Here is a 21,245-nt window from a genome sequence, read left to right as displayed (position 1 = left end):
TTAAGGTGCACATGTGATGTTTTGATATATGTTTACATTTGAAATGATTACCACAATCAAGCTAATTAGCATATTCATCACCTCACATAGTTACCATTTTGTGTGTGTGTGGTGAAAACACTTCAGATCTATTCTCAGAAAATTTCAAGTATACGATACATTATTATTAGCTATAGTCACTTGTAATACATTGCGTCTCTAGTATTTATTCATTATATTACTGAAAGTTTGTACCCTTGACCAACATCTCCACATTTCTCCCACCCCTCAGCCACTGATAACCACCATTCTACTCTCTGTTTCTATGAATTGGACATTTTTAGATCCCACATTTAAGTCAGATCATGCAGGGACTTCCCTGGTGGTCCAGTGGTTAAGCCTCCACACTTCCACTGCAGAGGGTGTGGGTTCAATCCCTGGTCGGGGAACTAAGATCCTACATGCCATGCAGCATGTCCAATAAATAAATAAATAGATAAATAAATAAATAAAATAAGTGAGATCATGCAACATGTGCCTTTCTGTATCTGGCTTATTTCAATTAGCATAATGTCCTCCAGGTTCATTCATGTTGACACAAGTGTCAGGAATTCCTTTTTTTTTTTTTTTTTTTTTTTTGTGGTACGTGGGCCTCTCACTGCTGTGGCCTCTCCCGTTGCGGAGCACAGGCTCCGGACGCGCAGGCTCAGCGGCCATGGCTCACGGGCCCAGCCGCTCCGCGGCATGTGGGATCTTCCTGGACCGGGGCACGAACCCGTGTCCCCTGCATCGGCAGGCGGACTCTCAACCACTGCGCCACCAGGGAAGCCCAGGAATTCCTTCTTTTTTAAGGCTGGATAATATTCCATTGTATATGTATACCACATTTTCTTTATCCATCCATCCACTGACAAACAGTTTGTTTCCATGTATTAACTATTGTGAATAATGCTGCAATGAACATGGGAGTACAGATATCTCTTGAAGAGAGTGATTTTTTTCCTTTGGATATAAACCCAGAAGTGGGATTGCTAGATTATATGGTAGTTCTATTTTTAATTTTTTAAAGAACATCTATATTGTTTTCCATAGTGGCTGCACCAGTTTACATTCCCACCAACAGTGTACAGGGTTCCCTTTTCTCCACATCCTTGCCAGCACTTACTATATTTGACTTTTTACTAGGTGTGGCACAATATCTCATTGTGGTTTTGATTTGCATTTCCCTGATGATTAGTGATGTACATGTTGGTATTATACATCATGTACCTGTTGGCCATTTGTATGTCTTTTTAGGGAAAATGTCTGTTCAGGTCCTTTGCTCATTTTTTAATCTTTTTTTTCTCTACTGAGTTTTATGAATTCCTCCTTATCTATTTAAGATATTAACCTTCACTGGATATATTATTGGGAAATATTTTCTACCATTCTGTAGGTTGCCTTTTCATTTTGTTGATTGTTTTCTTTGCTGTGCAGAAGCTTTTTAGTTTGAGGTAGTCCCATGTGCTTATTTTTGCTTCTGTTGCCTATGCTTTTGGTGTCATCTCCAAAAAAAATCACTGCCAAGACCAATGTCAAGGAGCTTTCCCCCTGTTTTCTTCTAGGAGTTTTAGGGCTTCAGGTCTTATGTTTTAAGTCTTTCATGCATTTTGAGCTGATTTTTGCATATGTTAAAAGGAGTGCTACTCCTAGGGGACAGTCTTGGAGGGGAGAATGTAGAGAGGAGTCAGCAGAGTGTCCTGAGGCTAGCACCTAAGGAGAGAAGGCCAGTGGAAAGGTGATCAAGACTCTCTTCTTGACCAAACTCTAGTCAAGCTCCTCTGAGCCCTATTCTCAGCTAAGCCTCAACCTTAACTTGTAAAAACTGCAGACTCTTGGCACAAATGATTTCGTCCGCGCCCCTGCCATACTGAGACTTGAACAAGCGCTAGCATAGTTTCTAACAGCTCAAGGCCACACCCCTAGAATGACTCCAGTGCCCCTTAGAGGGCCTGCCTGAAAAAGCTCAAGGCTGCCAAGAGAATTTACTGTTTGTTCCAGCCCCAAACCTGGTGATAGGCAGATAGGCCCCTGAACCCTCCCTCCCACCCCCCTTATAGCAGTTACTTTAAAAGCTTGCAATTATACATCCTTTCTCTGCCTTTGAGGTGTAAATTTACCAAAGAAAACTGTGTCTCCAAGCATCTGAGAGCTCTTTGAAATGCAAACATATAGGGAGATAATTCTTACTCTTGCTCCCCAGCCCTGTGGGAAGATAAAGGCCTAATTTTACTGGGTGCCTTGCCTTAACTTGCATCACTGCCTCTAGTCATAAAGATAGAAGAAGTTTGTTTCTTCTCTGGATATGCTCCAATTAACAAGCCCAGATGGCCTAGCCACAGGGATCAACCCTCTTCAGCGCCCCTCAGTGCCTTCCCTCGGTACACTGAAAGCTTTAAAAAGTCTCCTGCCTTCAGTTTCCACAAAGTTCAGTTCAGTTCACAGTGCATCCTCTTCCCTATCACAGTAGTTTGTTACTGAACAAAATCTATCCTTGCCTCTTTAACTAGTGTCTGACCTGGTTTGTCTCTGACAAGGCCAAAATGGTGGCATGGCTGATGAGGTTTTAGGAATGAGGGTAATCATGTTCTGTTTGAAATTATTTTCTTTCTGTGATATAAACCCCTTCTCTGTCATCTTTTTACTTTTGCCTTTTACTTCAGTGAAATTTAGTAGAAATACAAATGACCTTTAAGAGTGGGTTTTGGGGCTTCCCTGGTGGCGCAGTGGTTGAGAGTCCGCCTGCCGATGCAGGGGACACGGGTTTGTGCCCCGGTCCGGGAAGATCCCACATGCCGCGGAGCGGCTGGGCCCGTGAGCCATGGCCGCTGAGCCTGCGTGTCCGGAGCCTGTGCTCCGCAATGGGAGAGGCCACAGCAGTGAGAGGCCCGCGTACCAAAAAAAAAAAAAAAAAAAGAGTGGGTTTTGAAAGAAAATAATGTGCTTCTATGTTTTTCATGTCTGGGGTGATGTGAAATAGCAAGTTCCATGGGGAGAAGATCCATAAACCTGTAAATGGAATTATTCCAGTAGCAGTAGGAGTTTAAAGCCAGAGGTGACTATGAGATTATAGCCCTAAGAATTCACAGAAATCTTGGAGAGGGCTTTGGCATTCCACTGCAGGTGGAAAGGAAGTTTCTGGGACAAAGGACCACCAGGTTCCATACGTTAATAACAACAATGAGATCTGGTCTCGGCACCCCCAGAGCTAACGTGTCATTGCTAGGGACACAGGGTGCCATCTGGAGACGGACCCCCCCTCACCCCTGGAAATGGAGGTCAAGGCCAGTGCTCAAGAGGGGTTACTACTACTGCTACTACCATTGATGAGCACCCACTTTACACCAGAGCTGTCCTATGGGCCATGTGCCTTTATGCCTTCAGTCCTGATCGCCTCCACCCCCCCCCACCGCCAATCCAAAGTAAAAGTTCTAATAATCAAGTTACATTATTTACTCCCCTGCTTAAGACCCTTTGGGCTTACAGTTAAAGTTCAGACTCTAGCATGACAAACCTGCAAGATTGACTATTCCAGCTTTATCCTTGGCTGCTCCCTGCAAGCATTCTACACTCATAGGGAACTATTTATACAACTTGTATGAAAAACTTGTGTATCCCTTTGTGCGCCCCCCATGCCCAATAGATCGTGTATTTCCTTTCCGCTTTTCTGCTGTATTTTGTCCACGTTTCTACTATGCCGCTTTTCATCCCACACTGCATGCATTTCTTCACATCTCTTTCCCTCTAACTGGACTTTGAAGTCCCTGTGGTAGAACTAAGTCTTATTCATCTTAAAATTCATTTTGTTTATTCATTCAGTCAACAGATATTTATTATGTACATATTTAGTATTTCTTTGGTATCTACTACTACAAGGCTCTGAGGAATCAATTATACTTGATTCCTTCAGCGTTTGTGTTTAACAGGGCCTCAATACCAACTATCTACAGCAAGCAGGCACTTAATAAATATATACCGATTAAATGAATAAATTGTTCTGAGTGGTGGGCAGCCACGTTCTCTTCAAAGGGTAACTCTGGACAAGTGCATTTATAGACGCTGGTATAATTATTTTCTTCCCTCTTGGCCCTAGTTTTACTTCAGTACATCATTTTATAGCAAGGGTTAACCAGCTTTTTCTGGAAGGGGCCAGACAGTAAATATTTTCGGCAGTGGGAGCTTTCTGGTCTTTGTTGTAGCTACTCAGCTCTGTCTACTCAACTCTGTGGCTTACATCAGCTGCCATAGGCAATACTTAAACGAATTAGGGTGGTTGTGTGGCAATAAAACTTTAGGTACAGATGCTGAAGTTTGGATTTCTATCATTTTCATGAGTAATATCATTCTTCTTTGAATTTTTTTCAACCATTCAAAAATGTAAAACTGTTCTTAGCTTGTGGGTGCTACAAAAGCAGGCAGCAGAAAGATTTGGCCTGCAGGGCCGTAGTTTGCTGGCATACGTTTTAGAAAATTCTTAATTGAAAAAAAAAAGTATATCTATATATACATATATATACATGTATATACATGTATATATACATATATATTTAAAGTTCTCTCTCTCTCTCTCTCTCTCTCTCTCTCTCTCTCTCTCTCTCTGGATAACTATCTCTGCTAGAGGTTGAATGGAAAAGGCAAACCCTCACAAAGCATTAATGTATTAACATATTGATTTAAGTCACAGCAGCATCAAGTCCATGGACCAGAAGTCCACTGAGCCACTGGATAAGGTACACAGGTTGTTCCGCCCACACAACACAATCGCAAATGACACGAAATCAGCGGGTGGCAGGGTTGCGGAGAAGCCAAGGAACCTCCCTGCCCACTCAGACCTCAAGCATCCCTAACTGGCGACGCCGCCCCAGGCTCGGCTTCCCGGGCGGGCTTCGGCACAGCGCAGCCGCACTGGTGCCGCCTTCCCACCAATCTCGACCCTCGACGCGTTCCGTTCGTGCGTGGAGGAGCCAGGCGGGAGGAAAGGCTGCTCCGTGGGCAGGGGGCTGCAGCGCGCCGAGCGGCTGGGCCCAGCGACGGCGCAGATGGCGGACTCCCAGCTGTTCTGCGTGGCCGAGGAGCGCAGCGGCCACTGCGCAGTGGTGGACGGAAACTTCCTCTACGTGTGGGGGGGCTACGTGGTAAGGGGAAGAGGCGGGACGGGGCGGACTCGCGCTGGGAGCCCCCCCCGGCTTCTCGGCCAGAGTGGCCGCCGAGCACCCGCCCACACCCGGCCCAGACGCGGGGGCCGGTCCGCGGCTCAGGCCGGCGCTCCCGGCGCCCCCAGCGCCCCGCCCGGCCTTCCGCCATCGGCCGCTCTCCCGCCGCGCCAGGGCTTGACGCCGCGCCGCCATTGCTTCCACTAGGAAACTAGCCTTCAAACCCCAGTCCGGGGCTCTTCCCACTCTCCAGTTTCCCCCGGTCCTCGCAGCTGGCCGATAACCCGGCTTACCCAGCACTCAGTCGGTTACTGCGCGATTGATGATCATTTGTAACTGCTTGCGCAGACTCAAAAAAGCCCACCGAGGATGCCGTGCTATATTATTTTGTAAATATTTACTTATTCCCGCGGCGCGATCCGAAATATCGAAATCACTGAAGCATTTAAGTGTTTCTAAGTAATTTTTAGTGGCATTCCTTTACCAAGGGGTAATTACGAAATTTTTTCGAGTCTCCAAACAGACTTGTATTAGCGACAATATACTTGAGTATCATGCCTTAAAATTCTTACTACAGTGGAGGTTTGAATATGTGTATTTGTTTTATCTCTATAATCGTAGGATAATAGAATCAAGGATTCTAAAAATGGAAAACAACCCCTTTAGTTTACAGATTTAAAAAAAAAAAAAGCAAGCCATCTGGAGTTCTACTGGATGTAGAACCTATAATTTTCTGACTGACTCGATGCTATTATGTGACAGATGTAACATGACTGAATCGCTCACTGAAATAAAGAACATACTGTATATGTTAAATGATTCTCAGATCCAAGTTGGTTTTTGTTGTTGTTTTGTTTGTGTGTTTATTTTTAATTTGATTCAGTATCAGGATGAGAAAATCAGAACTCACATTTGAGTGCCTACTATACGTGGCATGTGCTAGGATATCTCATATCCCTAATCTTGTATAATCCTTACCATATCTTGTAAGTAATGTCCCCATTTTAAAAATAAGGAAGATGAATCAGTAAGAGTAAATAATTTGAATGACCGTTTGACCTCAAGGGCAGCAGGTTCCAACATAGGTATATTGGATTTCCAAAGGCTATTTTTTCTATGATAAACATAAATTAGGTGACTATGCTCTCTTAAGGTCTAATATTTCCACCATTTGTTCTTGATGAAAAAGTAGTCTAGATATAATGATGGTTTTTGCAGAAGAAATATTTTGATTGTTTTTGAGCTCTGCCACTTGAAGATGTACAGGTGTCAAACTTCATCTGCTATATTGGTTCTTAATATTGTAAAAGTTAAATGAAAAAAATCTCACTTAAAATAGTAATCTGTAATATCTTATATCTTGTGACAATATAGATTTCTGTTGGGCCCATAACTGAAATGTCTGAATTTTTTATATCTCATTTTAATCTTGAAAATTGTGTAATTGATAAGATTTCAGGTCTTCAGGTGGCAGTCAGTGAATAGAAATACTTCCTACTACTGATTGATCCAATGAGTAAATGCTGTATGAACCACCCTGGAAAGTACCACACAGATTTAGATCAAGTCTACTACTTTTTAAATTCCAGGGATTGTCAGCACTTAAAATATGTCTAAGGCATAAGCGGAAGGAAAGGGAGAGTAGGAGGCAGAAAAGAAGACATGGCATATCGTGAGAAAAAATAGAATCCTTCCCACAATTGTTTTATTCAGATCCTTCTGAACAGCTAAAAGACCCTGGAATCTGGAGGTAATCCAGTAGTCAGAATAATAATGGTCAGAATAATGGTCAGATGATTCCAGATTGTATGTTCCAAGCACAATTTTCCTCTTCATTAACACAATGTGTGTTAAAATTGACAAATGTATATCCTAAAGCTTGAATGGCCAACATATATCTGTCTAAATTACTTATTACTCTATCGTTGAGCATTTTCTAAAGGACTTTGTATCTGAAAACAGCCCTACCTCTAGAGGTAAGAGCAACAAAGCTGAAAAAAGTAAGCAATAAATTATAATTGGTGCCAGAATATTCTCTTGCTCCTAGTTCTTCCATATCCTTTCCACATTACTGAAATTCATACAAACTTCAGTATTGCAACTAGGAGCATTTAAAAGTTGTGAGTAGTTTTTTCGAAATTTTGGAGGAGGAGCACAGTGTTTTAGCATCCTTACAGATGATATGCTTTCTTCTTACTGCTTAATCATATGAACAGTTTTATTTCCCTAGCACAATTGATATTAATACATTTTGCTCTAAACTTTTCCTTATAGAAGCTAGCAGCTGAATCTGTTTAACTATATATTTCTGTTTTGAATAGGACTAAAGGGAAGAAGAATCAATTTAGAAAATGTCTGAAAAGAATGAAGGTTTATACTACCAGATATTAAAACATATTATGATACTTTTAAATCAGTGGTCCTGATGCACACTGAGAAAGCATGATGGAATGGAGAAGAAATAACAAACAGCCAAGCATATAAGAGTATTTTGTATATAAAAGGTAGCATTTCAATTCTGGAAAAACAATTGCTTATTCAATAAATGGTCCTGGGACAGCTGGAGGAAAATGATAGTGGAGTTTTAGGATTGACAAATGTAGAGAAGTTAAGCTATATGATACCAAAGAAAATATGTGACTCTTGTAAAATCTTGAGTTGGGAAAAGAAAAACTGAATTGGGAAAAAACTATAAGGGAAAAAGATTGGTAGACCAAAAAATTTTTTAATGTAAGTGAAAATTGTTTAATCATCTTAGAGAAGTCAAGATCAAAGTTTTAAAAAATTAAAATCTGTGCCTTTTAAACACCATAAAGTAAGAAGGCAAATGACAAACTGGGGGAGGTATTTGCAACGTTTATGATAGACAAAGGTCCTGTAAAATTAAAGATGAATACTTCCCTTGAAAAATGAGCATGGATTTGCACAGCAGTTTACAAAAGAAGAAATAAAAATAGAATATGAATCAGAGAAACCCAGCTGAAAATAATGAATTTTTTCTTTTCCAATTTGCAAATATTAAAAAGAATTTTTGAGAAGAGCTTGGGGAAATGAATTACTCATGCGCTGGTAACCTTTTCTGAAGAGAAATTTAGCAATGTGTATTAAAAGCCTTAAGTGTGTATTTCTTTAACTTAATAGTTCACTTTATATATTCATAGATGGTGACACAGACCATCCATATTATGTGGAAGACATTTATTCTTTTTAGATGCCCAGCATTTGAATCCCCTTCCTCTTGTAGTGTCCCCCACTAAGCCAGTCTTGTTGGAGTATTTATTTTAGTTGTCTGAGTACCTCCTACCTACCTTCATAGAATGTATATTCTATAAAGAAGGGGGTTTTGTTCCCTATTGTGTCTCCAGTGTCCAGAATTGGGCATAGCTCATGGTAGGTGCCCAATATAAAAGAGCCTGAATGCCAGGTACTTTTCAGCTTCCCTTGCAGCTAGGTTGTGAGCAAGTAACTTGGATGCTGTTTGTTAGATGTATGTGTGCTAGATTTGGGCTCAGGAATAAACCTGTAAAAGTCAGGACCTAAAGAGGATTCTTAGCAAGCAGTAGAAGTTGTAGGAAGATAAGGTCCCTGGCAAAAGGCAGTGCTACAAGCGGCAGTGTGATGCTCACCAGTGACGGGGCAGTTTGCGCATCAGACTGGTTCTCTGGAAGGGTTTCAGGCCTTGCTCCTCTCTACATAGATCAGAGGCTGGTTCTCCAGCTTCCCTGATGATTCCGTGAGCTACCTAATATTCATTTCTTAAAGTTTTATTCTTTAATTTAAAAATTTGAAATGTATGTACAAAAGAGTATGTAAAATAACTGTCGTGTTTAACTTCCAGATTAAAAAATCAGCTAGAATCAGTACCTTGGAAGCCTCCTGTTTATCCTTCACTGATTATATTTTTCCTCCCACCCTCACAGGGTACCACTATCTTGATTTCTTATTAATCACTATTTTCTTTATAGTTTTATCACATGCATCTGTCTCTAAAGAATATATTATTTGGTTTTTGAATCAGAGCATGTGTTCTCTTTCATGACTTAATTCTTTTAGTTAACATGTTTTTTAGATTCACACATTACTTGTATTCAGCTGGTGTGCACTTGCGTGGCTGTACCTGTGTTTACTTGGTGTTTATTCTGTTTGGTTAGTTTCTGTGCTGCTCAGTTATTAAATATTTTGAAAATCATCCCTGGATGCGTTCATTTGATGTGTGTCCTGTATAATATTCTATTGTGTGAATTTATGGCAATTTCCTTATCTATTCCACTATTGATGAATATTTGAATGCTTCAGGGGCTTTTTGGGTTGTAAGCAATGCTACATTGAGCATTCTTGGTAACATATCTCCTGTTTTACACGCAGCAGGACATGTACACTCCCTAGGGCATATACCAAGGAATGGAATGCTGGGTTGCCTGATGCACACATCTCCACATTTACTTGGGAATGTCAGTGTTGCCAAAATATTTGTATCAATCTACACTACCACCAGTCCCCTCCTTGTTCCACATCCTTGACAACATTTGATGCCATCTGGCCTTAAAGTTTTTGCCAATCCAGTGAGTGTGACATGATATTTCATTGTGGTTTTTGTTTACTTTCCACGATTACAGTGGAATGTATTTTCATAGCCTTATGAACTATTTGTGTTTTCTCTTCTGTAAAAATGCTGGTTCCTGTCTTTTGCTCCTTTGTCTATTGAGTTGTCTTTTACTGATTTATAGGAATACTTTAATTATATAGTTGTATGAGTTGAATATGCCTTCTTAGTTTGTAGCTTATCTTTGCACTTTCTTGATGATTACCCTTTGTTCAACAGAAGTTTTTAATTTTAACGTAATTTCAGTCTTTTCCTTAATGCTTTGTGCTTTCTGCATCTTAAGAAATCTTTCCCATTGTGGATATCATAAAGTCTCCTGTATTGTCTTCTAAATGATTTTTGGTTTTGCCTTTCATGTTTAAATCTTTTTTTCTTAAATCTGAATTTTTTATTTGGTTGGTTTAAGGTAGGGATTCAATTTCATTATATTTTCAGTGTGGATAACCAGTTGTTCTTGTGTCATATATTAAATAATCCCCTCTTTCCCTACTAACATGCCAACTCAGTCTGTTACACATCAAGTTTCCATGTATGTGTGGTCTGTTTCTAAGTTCTTTATTCTGTGCAGTTTGTCTGTTTATTTATTCTTGTGACAGAACCTCAGTATCTAAATTACAACGGCTTTACTAGAAGTCTAAATGTTGGGTGGTAAAAGCCCCATCCCCACCCTATCTTGTTCTTGTTCTTTAGGAATATTTTGGTTATTTAGGGCCTTTTGTTCTTTTGTATGAATTTTCTTTACTATTTTTCAATAATAGTAAAATATATAAAACATTTAATTTGCCATTTTAACCAGGTGACTGTACAGTTCGGCGGCATTAATTACATTCACAATGTTGTGCAGTGTTACCACTATCTAGTTCCAAAACTCTTCATTACTCCAAACAGAAACTCTCCCTCCTTCCTTACCCCAGTCCCTGCTAACTTCTAATCATTCTGTCTTTATGTATTTGCATTTTCCTAGATATTTCATATAAATGGAATCATACAATATTTGTCTTTTTGAGTCTGGCTTATTTTATTTAACATAATATTTTCAAGGTTCGCTGTGTTGCAGTATGTATCAGAACTTTCTTCCTTTTTATGGTGAATACGATTACACTGTATTGCATATACCACATTTTGTTTATCCATTCATCTGTTGTTGGGACACTTGGGTTGTTGCCACCTTTTGTGTATTGTGAATAGTCCTGATATGAATATTGGCATACAAGTATCTGAGCCCCTATTTTTAATTCTTTTGGGTACCTAGGAGTGGAATTCCTGGGTCAAATGGTTATTCTGCATTCAACTTTTAGAACTGCTAAATTGTTTTCCACAGTGCCTCCTCATTTGTATAAACTTTAGAATCAGATTGTCAAATAAAGTACCATATTGAGATTTTATGTTACTGTACTCAATCTTAGATCATTTGAGGGTGATAAACATGTTATGAAATTGAGACTTCAAATCCAGGTATATAGTATGTCTCTCTATGCCGGACTTTTTGATGTCTTTCAATAGAGTTTTATAGTATCTTCATAGGGATCTTGTATACCTTTTGTTGGGTTTATTCTTGGCTTCTTTGTATTTTTTATTGTTTTTTAAAAACTAAATTTCTTTAAAAAAAATTAAATTTCTTGATTGTTGCTCGTGTTTTGAAATGCAGTTGACTTGAATATTTTTGATTCTGGCAAGCTTTCTTATATTAATTTTTGAAATTCATCCATTAATTATCTTTTTATTTTCTTTGTAGAGTCATGTAATCTACAGATGATGACAGTTTTGTTTCTTGCATCCCAATCTTTATTCCTTTTTATTTCCTTTTCTTTTCTACACTGGTGGACCTGAAGTACAGTGTTAAATAGAAGCCAATTTTTCTTGGTCCTGATCTTAGAGTGATTGTTTTCAACTATTAACCATTAAGTTTGATGATTGCTTTAGGGTTTTGCTTGTTTGTTTGTTTGTAGATGGCCTTTTTCAAATTAATGACATGCCCTTCTACCCGATTTTCAATTTATGAATGTTGAGTTTTCAAGAGTGGTTTTTTTGCATCATACTGAGAATTGCTTTTTCTTCTTTAATCTCTTAATATGATGACTTATACAAAAAATAAGTAATATTTGTAATATTAAACCAATGTTCCATTCCTTGGATTAAGCACAAGTTAGTGTAATGTATTACCCTTTTTATACATCACTGGATCCTATTTACTAATTACTTTTTTAGCAATTTTACATCTATGTTCAAAAATGGATTGGGTAGTGTTTTATATTCTGGAATAGATTTTTTGGAAGATTAAATTATTTGTTCTTTGAGTGTTTGTAAGAACTCATCTTTAAAGCCATCTGGGTTTGGTGCTTTGTGGAGGAGGTTTTAAATCTCTGATTCAGTCTATTTAAAGCTGTGGGATTATTCACATTTTCCATTTTTTCTTGAGTCAAGTTTCCTCACTCCCACCTCCAGCCCCAGGAGTCTATCCATTTCTATCCATTTCATTTAGGTTTTAAAATTTATTGGCATAAACTTAAGTTGTTCATAATACTACTTATTCTCTGTAGTAGCTATAGATATGGCCCCTTTTTCATTCCTAGAATTGTCAAATGATGCCTTCCTTTCCTCCCCGCCACCCACCTTGAATAGTCTTGCCACAGCCCCCGCCTTAAATTAGGCATCAGAAAAAGCTTAGCCTTTTTTATGTTTAAATCTACCCACACACTTTACCATTATCTTGTCACACTATTGCTTGTTGCATTTCAGATGTTTAATTTTGATCATTTGTCTTTTGCCAGAAGTACAACATCTATTAGAATTTCTTAAAGTGAGAGTCTATTATTGGCCAGCTGTCTCAGTTTTTGTTTGAAAATTTCTTCATTTTACTCGGTTCTTAAAAGATATTTTTACTGAGTATAGAATTCTAGGTGGACAGTTACTTTCATTAAGCACATTGGCTAATATGATTTATTCTTGAGTTGTTGCTAATGAGAAGTCAGTCATTAGTTGCCATTCATTTGAAGATGATCTTTCTTTTCTCTGGCAGCTTTTAAGAGTGTATCTTTTTCTTTGATATACAGTTTTACTATGATGTATCTAGGTATGGATTTCTGTTTATTTACCCTGCTTGGAACTTGTTAGGACTTCGTAGATCTCAGGATTGATGACTTTCAGCAATTTTGCAAAACTCTCAGGCTTTGTCTCTTCAAATATTGCCTCTTCCTCATCTCTCTATTACATCCTAATGTAATTCTGATTAGACTTAGTTCTTCTCTCTCTTCCTCCATGTCTCTTCTTTTTTATATATTCCATCTCTCTGGGCTATGTTTCTGGATGAATCAGTTCACTAGTTCTCTTTTTTTAGGGTGACCTTGACAAAAGCAGGTTTAGTGGAATGAGTCTGGATTGATTAGTCTGGACTGATGAAATAATGAGAGGTGAAGCAATGGAGACTTCCACTATAGTTAACTCAGTATGGAAATTTTGTTGTGAAGGGAGCAGAGAAATAAGAGAAAGAGTTATGGGAGAGTTGGGGTTTTTTTGTTGTTGTTGTTTTTTAAAGATGAGTTATACTAAGGCATGTTTAGGTATTGATAGGAGTGATCTAGTAGAAAAGGAAACTTGATGATGTAGAAGAGAAGGGATAATTTAGAGTGAAATTGCTGAGAAAGTAAGAAGGAAACTGAAAGAAGACTGGAGCATAATGACTAAAGGCAAGAAGAACTTTGGAGGGATAGCAGGTACCATATAGCACAGAATCATAAGGATTTTAGACTATCCTGAGAGCAACAGGGAAGCACTGAAGGGACTTAAGCAGAATAGTAACAGAATCCATTTTCATACTATTTCTGTTGTAATTGTGTACACGTGAGACTACTAGAGCCTGATGCCATTAAACTTTAGAATCAAGCAATTATAATCTCCCTTTCTTAACAGTTATTTACTTAGCCATGTAATATGGTTTCCTCAGTCAGACATGAGTGGAAGTTTCCTTGGAATTAATAAAATGGTTTTCTTCTGTGTGTGTGTGGGAGAGAGTGTGCGTGTGAGACAGAGAGTGTGTGTGAGAGAGAGAGACAGAGGCATAGACAGACCTGGTAGCCAAGATACTATTTTAAAATTTTAACTAACATAGCAATGAGAAAATTAGCTAACTCTGCTTAGCATGTTAATAATTTATGCATCATATAGTCTTAGAAATTCTTAAACTGACATCTTTTACAACTAGCTATTTTTGAGTTATTTTATAGATTCTAAGTACTCATGATAGATTTATGTAAGGATTTGTTTTAACCCCTAAGTTTTTAAACTTAACATAAAGAAAATTATTATTCTAATTTTTCTTTTCATCCTAAATATCAGAATGTACTCTTCTGTTTATGTTATCGGCTTCTTTAGAGATTATTCAGATTCTGAGTTGTCATTTTGACTAGCTAAATTTATCTTGATCCTTAGATTCTATATTTAATGAATATCTAACACTATGCTTGCACATAGTAGGCACTCAAAAAATATGTTTAGTGAATCAAGGTATATGATACAGTGCTCTTAATTATACTTTAAGTTTCCTTTCTTAACTCCTTCCCTTCACCCAAAATATATTGCCCTTTTTTGATACTCCTTTTCTTCCTGGCTTCACATTCTTCAGTATTCTGCTGTAATGTTATTGTTTTGCTATTTTCTCTTACTTGAAATTCCTTGTAAGGTTTAACTACCCTGAGTCTTTTCTAGAGACTCACGTACTTGCTATTTTGTATTCTAACCCTTATTGTTTGCCCACTTTCTCTTAGAAAATGTCTCTCTTCCCCTTCTCTTTTGATCTATCTTTATTTCTGTTGAAAAAGTCATCTTTGAGGCTGTTTATGGTTTTGTGTTTTGTACTATTTCCATTGCAGTTTTCCCATCCTGAGGAACTATTTAGTTGTTACTTTGTAATTAATAAACATAATTTTATGTATTCTGTGTTTTTAGTCTATTGAAGACAATGAAGTATATTTGCCTAATGATGAGATTTGGACCTATGAGATTGATAGTGGGTTGTGGTAAGTAACTTTAAATTGCAGAATGTCCAGTCTTAATATCTGTTATAACTGCTTTCATAGCCCACAGGGAGTCTGAGACCATACTTAGAACATGCTGCAACATTGTATTGTCTCCCTTTCCTTTTCTTTCAACGCTTTATTCTCTCTGGCTGTTTCTTTCCCCAACTCGCTTCCTCTCTCCATTCTTTGTCCTCTACTATTCCTCTCAAGACTAAGGCTGTTTCTGAAGACTTTGCTTTGTTCTACTAACTAATTCCCAATTCTGGGGACATGTGAAGATTTTGTAACTTTTTTTTACCCAGTAGGTTGAAAAATCTTTACCATGGATCTTCTTACAGTTTTTACAGTATTGGCTACCATTACATCTTAATTGTAATTGTCAGTGACAGTTTTCATTGAAAAAGTACTCATGGAGTTCAAAGGGAATTTTAATTTGCTTTTCTGGAAAGTTACGGAATTCCACGTTATTCTTGCTGCAGGACGATGCACCTCATGGAAGGAGAACTCCCTACCTCCATGTCAGGAAGTTGCGGTGCTTGCATTAATGGAAAGCTATACGTTTTTGGAGGATATGATGACAAAGGATACAGCAATCGAGTAATTTCTTTTTTCAATTCAGGAGCGCAGAAAAATGTAATGTTTAATGTGTCACTTCATCTCACAAGTTTACGAATGTATTTTACAAAGAAGACATGTAGAAAAGCTTGAGCTTATGATGATAAGGTTTTAAAGATAGGGTGAAAATGCAGCATTGTGCTCCTCTCTTCTGCCATGTCTTTCTGCTTCAGAATTAACTATGTACTTAGTTGATATTCATAGGGCAAGAGCATGATGAGAAAAGATCCATTTCAGTATTTTTCATATTATCATTTTTGCTTCTAAAACATAGTCCCATTTTCATTAACTCTACAATTCAAATTTTTACCTTTTAAAAATGAAGAAGTAATATTATTAATTTTGGATCACATATCCCTGTGACATATGTTTAATTTTCCAATGTCCTGTCTGCTAATGGTGTTCTCCTCTTTTAAAAGCTTTATTTTGTTAATTTGCGAACAAGAGATGGAACCTATGTTTGGGAAAAAATCACCAACTTTGAAGGTCAACCACCCACACCACGTGATAAACTTTCCTGCTGGGTATATAAAGACAGGTAATGCAGCAAGACGATCTCATTAACCGCACTCAAGTAAGGATTACAGCTTGTGACCAAAATAGAGAAAACTTGAAAGTCTGAAATTTTTTTCAAGATACTTACAAACTTGTTTTGACACTGACGTTAAAGGCAGTTTTGAACCCTGGATAAGAGCCAGGTCATAAGAATAAACATGGTGGAAGCAGCTATTTGGTTTTTAAAAATTCGTTACTTTATTAATTTTCTGAATCGTTAATACAGTTACATGGTTCAGAAATCAAAACCATATTAAAAAGGATACAATGAAAAGTCTGGCTCCCACTCCTGTCCTCATCCATCCTGTTCCCACCCTCCACATGCACAATTAGCTACTTTTATTAATATCTTTTGTATTTTTATAGCAGTGGTTCTCAAACTTGTCTGCCATAGAAATAATCTGGGGATTTTTTTTTTTTTGGTTTTTTTTTGCGGTACATGGGCCTCTCACTGTTGTGACCTCTCCCGTTGTGGAGCACAGGCTCCGGATGCGCAGGCTCAGCAGCCATGGCTCACGGGCCCAGCCGCTCCGCGGCACGTGGGATCCTCCCGGACCAGGGCACGACCCCGTGTCCCCTGCATCGGCAGGCAGACTTTCAACCACTGTGCCACCAGGGAAGCCCAATCTGGGGATCTTTTAAAAGCTCTGAAGCCCAGGTGATACCGCAGAACTAATCAAATTACAGGCACTGGGGGTATGATTTTTTTAAGCTCCTCAGGTGATTCCAAGTGCAGTCAAGTTTGGGAACAACTGTGATCCCTGTGACTTTATGCAGATAGAAGCAAATACATAGGTACGTGCTCTTCTCTTCCTCCTCCTTAAACAAATATCGGTGTACTCTGTACACTATTCTGCACCCTGCTGCTTCCTTTGTTTTTTTGAGGGGGCCATGCCACATGGCATATGGGAATTGTAGTTCCCCGACCAGGGATCGAACCCGTACCCCCTGCATTGGAAGTGCAGTGTCTTAACCACTGGACTTCTTTTAGTCAACAGTATACCATGGGGAACTTTCATCTTTCTGTATCTCTAGTTAGAAATCTTGATTTTGTTTTTGTTTTTACAGCTGCATAGTAGTCTCCTGTGTGGATATACCAAGTTTATTTAACCTTTCCCATATAGATGGTGCAACACTTAGATTAAATGAATATCTTTGTGTATATATACATATGTTTGCAGACCTATTTGTTGGATAAAATTCCAGAATTTGATTTCTGGTCAAAGGGTAATACATTTATAATTGTGATAAATGTTTGTTTTGCTAGGGTTGCTGTAACAGAGTTCTATAAACTGAATAATTTAAACAACAGAAATGTATCGTCTCATAGTTCTGGAGGCTAGAAGTCTGAGATCAAGGTGTCAGCAGGGTTGGTTCGTTCTCTGGGTTTTGAGAAAGAATCTGTTTTATTCCTGTCCGCAGCTTCTGGTCATTTGTTGGCAACCTTTGGTGTGTTGAAGCAACACTCTGATCTCTGCCTTCATAGTCACATAGCATTCTCTCTGTGTGCTTGTCTGTCTCCAAATTTTCCCTTTTTGTAAGAATACCAGTCATATTGGATTAGGACCTACCCTTATGACTTCATTTTAACTTGATTGCCTCTATAAGGACCCTGTCTCTAAATAAGGTCACATTCTTTTTTTATTATTCTTATGTTTTTATTTCTAGAAAATATAATTGTTTTACCTTCTTAATTGCAATAATTCCTACTCTGCTTTATTCAATATTCAGTTTATTTTATTTTGTTTTGTTTTTATTTTTATTTTTTTTTTTGCGGTATGCGGGCCTCTCACTGTTGTGGCCTCTCCCGTTGCGGAGCACAGGCTTCGGACGCGCAGGCTCAGCGGCCATGGCTCATGGGCCCAGCCGCTCCGCAGCATGTGGGATCTTCCCGGACTGGGGCACGAACCCGTGTCCCCTGCATCGGCAGGTGGACTCTCAACCACTGAGCCACCAGGGAAGCCCAATATTCAGTTTATTTTAAAAAATCTCTTTTTAAACTGCAGGGGGCACTTATAATAATTAAGATGGAGGGTGTTAAGTTTTAAAAAACAATCAGTTTAAATAATACACATTTATATTTTGAATACAAAAGGCAGACATTAAAATTTGACAAAATATTTTATAATTCTCAAAAAGCATATCAGAATTCCAGAGGGTAAGGAATAAGATTATCTTGGTCATGAAAAGGTACATGGATCAAAATACTCTCTAGAATATGAGAATTTGGAAAGGAAAATCTTAAACCTTTGAATTGTGGATTAATCAGATTTAAAGAGAAACCAACTCTGATTATGCTGTTGTTGCTTTCTCTGACCCTACAAATTGATAACCATTAGTACTCTGCTTTGAGTAGCCAATAATGTCACATTCTAAATACAGGGGATTAGGACTTCTATATATGAATTTTGTGGGGGACAATTCAATCCATAACATTGGATTTTGCCAACTTTTCCTCCAGTAAAGTTGTGCTGTTTTGTGTTGTCAGTAATGGAGTGCCTCTTTGTTCACTGCCTTGCCAAGAATTTGCAGGCAAACTTAGATGTTTTTGGCCAAACTGATAGGTGAGATGTGATGCCTCAGTCTTATTTTAATTTTCATATATTTAAAGCAATTTTTATTTCTTTTTCTCTGAACTGAAAAATAAATCCTTTGCTAATTATTTTTTATTTGATTGTTGGAATTTATAATCTTGATTTCTAGGAGTTATTTATGTATAAAGAGATTAGGGTTTGACTGTGACATATGAAAATATTTTTTCCAGGTTGTCATTTGTCTTTTGACTTTGCATAAAGTGTGTTTTGCATGTATTAAACAGCTTCTTAAAGCTGTTATTTAGGTAAATTTATCAATAATTTCTTTTCTGGGTTCTTGACTTTGAGTCAGTTGCAAAAGTTTTTTCCACTCCAAGATTATAAACTAATTATCACATATTTTCCTCTAGTACTTCTGTTATTTTTAAAAACCTGGGAGGGATTCCCTGGAGGTCCAGTGGTTAGGACTCCACACTTTCACTGCTGAGGGCATGGGTTTGATCCCTGGTCGGGGAACTAAGATCCTGCAAGCCGTGTGGCACAGCCAAAAAAAAAAGAACCAGTAAAAACCTGTGAATGGTATGAGATATGAATCCCAGTTTATCTTTTATTATTTAGTTTTTTAATTTTTTTTTTTTTTTTGCATACACGAGCCTCTCACTGTTGTGGCCTCTTGCGGAGCACAGGCTCTGGATGCGCAGGCTCAGTGGCCATGGCTCACAGGCTCAGCCACTCCAAGGCATGTGGGATCTTCCCAGACCGGGGCACGAACCCATGTCCCCTGCATCGGCAGGCGGACTCTCAACCGCTGTGTCACCAGGGAAGCCCTAGTTTTTAAATTTTTTTTTTTTTTTTTTTTTCTTTTTGCGGTATGTGGGCCTCTCACTGTTGTGGCCTCTCCCGTTGCGGAGCACAGGCTCCGGATGCGCAGGCCCAGCGGCCATGGCTCACGGGCCCAGCCGCTCCGCGGCATATGGGATCCTCCCAGACCGGGGCACGAACCCGTATCCCCTGCATCGGCAGGCGGACTCTCAACCACTGCGCCACCAGGGAGGCCCTAGTTTTTAAATTTTATAACTGGTGGTTTGTACCTCTTCATCCCTTCACTATTTCACCCATCCCCCACCCTTCCCCTCTAGCAACCACTAGTTCGTTCTCTGTATCTGTTTTTTCATATTTATTCTTTGTTTTGATTTTTACATTCTACACATAAGTGTAAACATGCAGTATTTGTTTTTCTCTGATTTATTTCACTTAGCATAATATCCTCTGAGTCCATCCGTGTTGTCACAAATGGCAAAATTTCATTCTTTTTTATGGCTGAGTAATATTTCATTGTGTATGTATGTGTGTGTGTGTGTGTATGTACATACATACACACCACATCTTCTTTATCCATTCATCTGTTGATGGACACAGGTTGCTTCCATATCTTGGCTATTGTAAATAATGCTGCAATGAACATTGCGGTGTATATATCTTTTGGGGGTTTTTTTGTTGTTGTTTTTTGCGGTACGCGGGCCTCTCACCGTTGTGGCCTCTCCCGTTGTGGAACACAGGCTCCGGACGCGCAGGCTCAGCGGCCATGGCTCACGGGCCCAGCCACTCCATGGCATGTGGGATCTCCCCGGACCGGGGCACAAACCCGCGTCCCCTGCATCGGCAGGCGGACTCTCAACCACTGCCCCACCAGGGAAGCCTATATATCTTTTTGAATAAGTGTTTTCATTTTATTTGGTTAAATAGGAGTGGCATTGCTGGATGGTATGGTAGATCTCTTTTTAATTTTTTGAGGAACCTCCATACTGTTTTCTATAGTGGTTGTATCAATTTACATTCCCACCAACAATGCATGAAGGTTTCCTTTTCTCTACATCTGTGCCAACACTTGTTATTTCTTGTCCTTTTTTTTTTTTTTTTTTTTTTTTTGCGGTACGTGGGCCTCTCACTGTTGTGGCCTCTCCCGTTGTGGAGCACAGGCTCTGGACATGCAGGCTCAGCGGCCATGGCTCACGGTCCTAGCCACTCCGTGGCATGTGGGATCTTCCCAGACCAGGGCACGAACCCGTGTCCCCTGCATCGCCAGGTGGACTCTCAACCACTGCGCCACCAGGGAAGCCCATCTTGTCCTTTTGATAATAGCCATTCTGACAGGTATAAGGTGACATCTCATTGTGGTTTGGGTTTGCATTTCCCTGATGATTAGTGATACTGAGCATCTTTTCATGTGCCTGTTGGACATCTGTATGTGTTCTTTGGAGAAATGTCTATTCAGGTCTTTTCCCCATTTTTTAACTGGGTTTTTTTTTTAACTGATACTGAGTTAAAATATTATGAGTTGATACTGAGTTAAAAAATATTGCTAAGGCTGATTTCAAAGAGTGTACTGCCTAAGTTTTCTTCTAGAGTTTTTATAGTATCAAGTCTTATGCTTAAGTCTTTAATGCATTTTGAGTTTATTTTTGTATATAGTGTGAGAAAATGGTCTAGTTTCATTCTTTTATAAGTAGCTGTAAGTTTTCCCAACACCACTTACTGAAGAGACTGTCTTTTCTCCATTGTATATTCTTATGTTGTAGATTAACTGAGCATACGTGCATGGGTATACTTCTGGGCTCTCTATTCTGTTTCATTGATCTATGTGTCTATTTTTGTACCAGAACCTTACTGTTTTTATTACTGTAGCTTTGTAGTATAGTTTGAAACCAGGGACCATGATACATTTAGCTTTGTTCTTCTTTCTCAAGATTAT

At 38.8% G+C, this 21,245-nt stretch overlaps 1 protein-coding gene across 3 annotated transcripts in view; it reads left to right on the top strand.

Annotated features, from left to right (window-relative positions):
• Nucleotides 1–4,981: 4,981 nt before the first annotated feature.
• The window catches only part of KLHDC1 (kelch domain containing 1), a 44,857-nt gene continuing 28,593 nt past the window's right edge, over nucleotides 4,982–21,245 (top strand). Inside the window, exons 1-5 of one of the 3 annotated variants that reach the window (XM_060098124.1) lie at nucleotides 5,086–5,153; nucleotides 7,493–7,675; nucleotides 14,719–14,789; nucleotides 15,269–15,386; nucleotides 15,824–15,942. In XM_060098124.1, the coding sequence (XP_059954107.1) occupies nucleotides 15,273–15,386; nucleotides 15,824–15,942 (233 nt within the window). In that variant the 5' untranslated portion in view covers nucleotides 5,086–5,153; nucleotides 7,493–7,675; nucleotides 14,719–14,789; nucleotides 15,269–15,272. Of the gene's footprint in view, nucleotides 5,154–7,492; nucleotides 7,676–9,619; nucleotides 9,734–14,718; nucleotides 14,790–15,268; nucleotides 15,387–15,823; nucleotides 15,943–21,245 lie in introns of those variants that run through there. The other 2 variants (XM_060098122.1, XM_060098123.1) reach the window with 2 other exon arrangements.

Source organism: Mesoplodon densirostris, chromosome 4 (genome assembly GCF_025265405.1).
Source record: "Mesoplodon densirostris isolate mMesDen1 chromosome 4, mMesDen1 primary haplotype, whole genome shotgun sequence".
In the NCBI taxonomy this organism is placed as follows: Eukaryota; Metazoa; Chordata; class Mammalia; order Artiodactyla; family Ziphiidae; genus Mesoplodon; species Mesoplodon densirostris.
The sequence above is the reverse complement of the archived record's forward strand: the minus strand, read 5'-3'. Positions and strand labels throughout refer to the sequence as shown.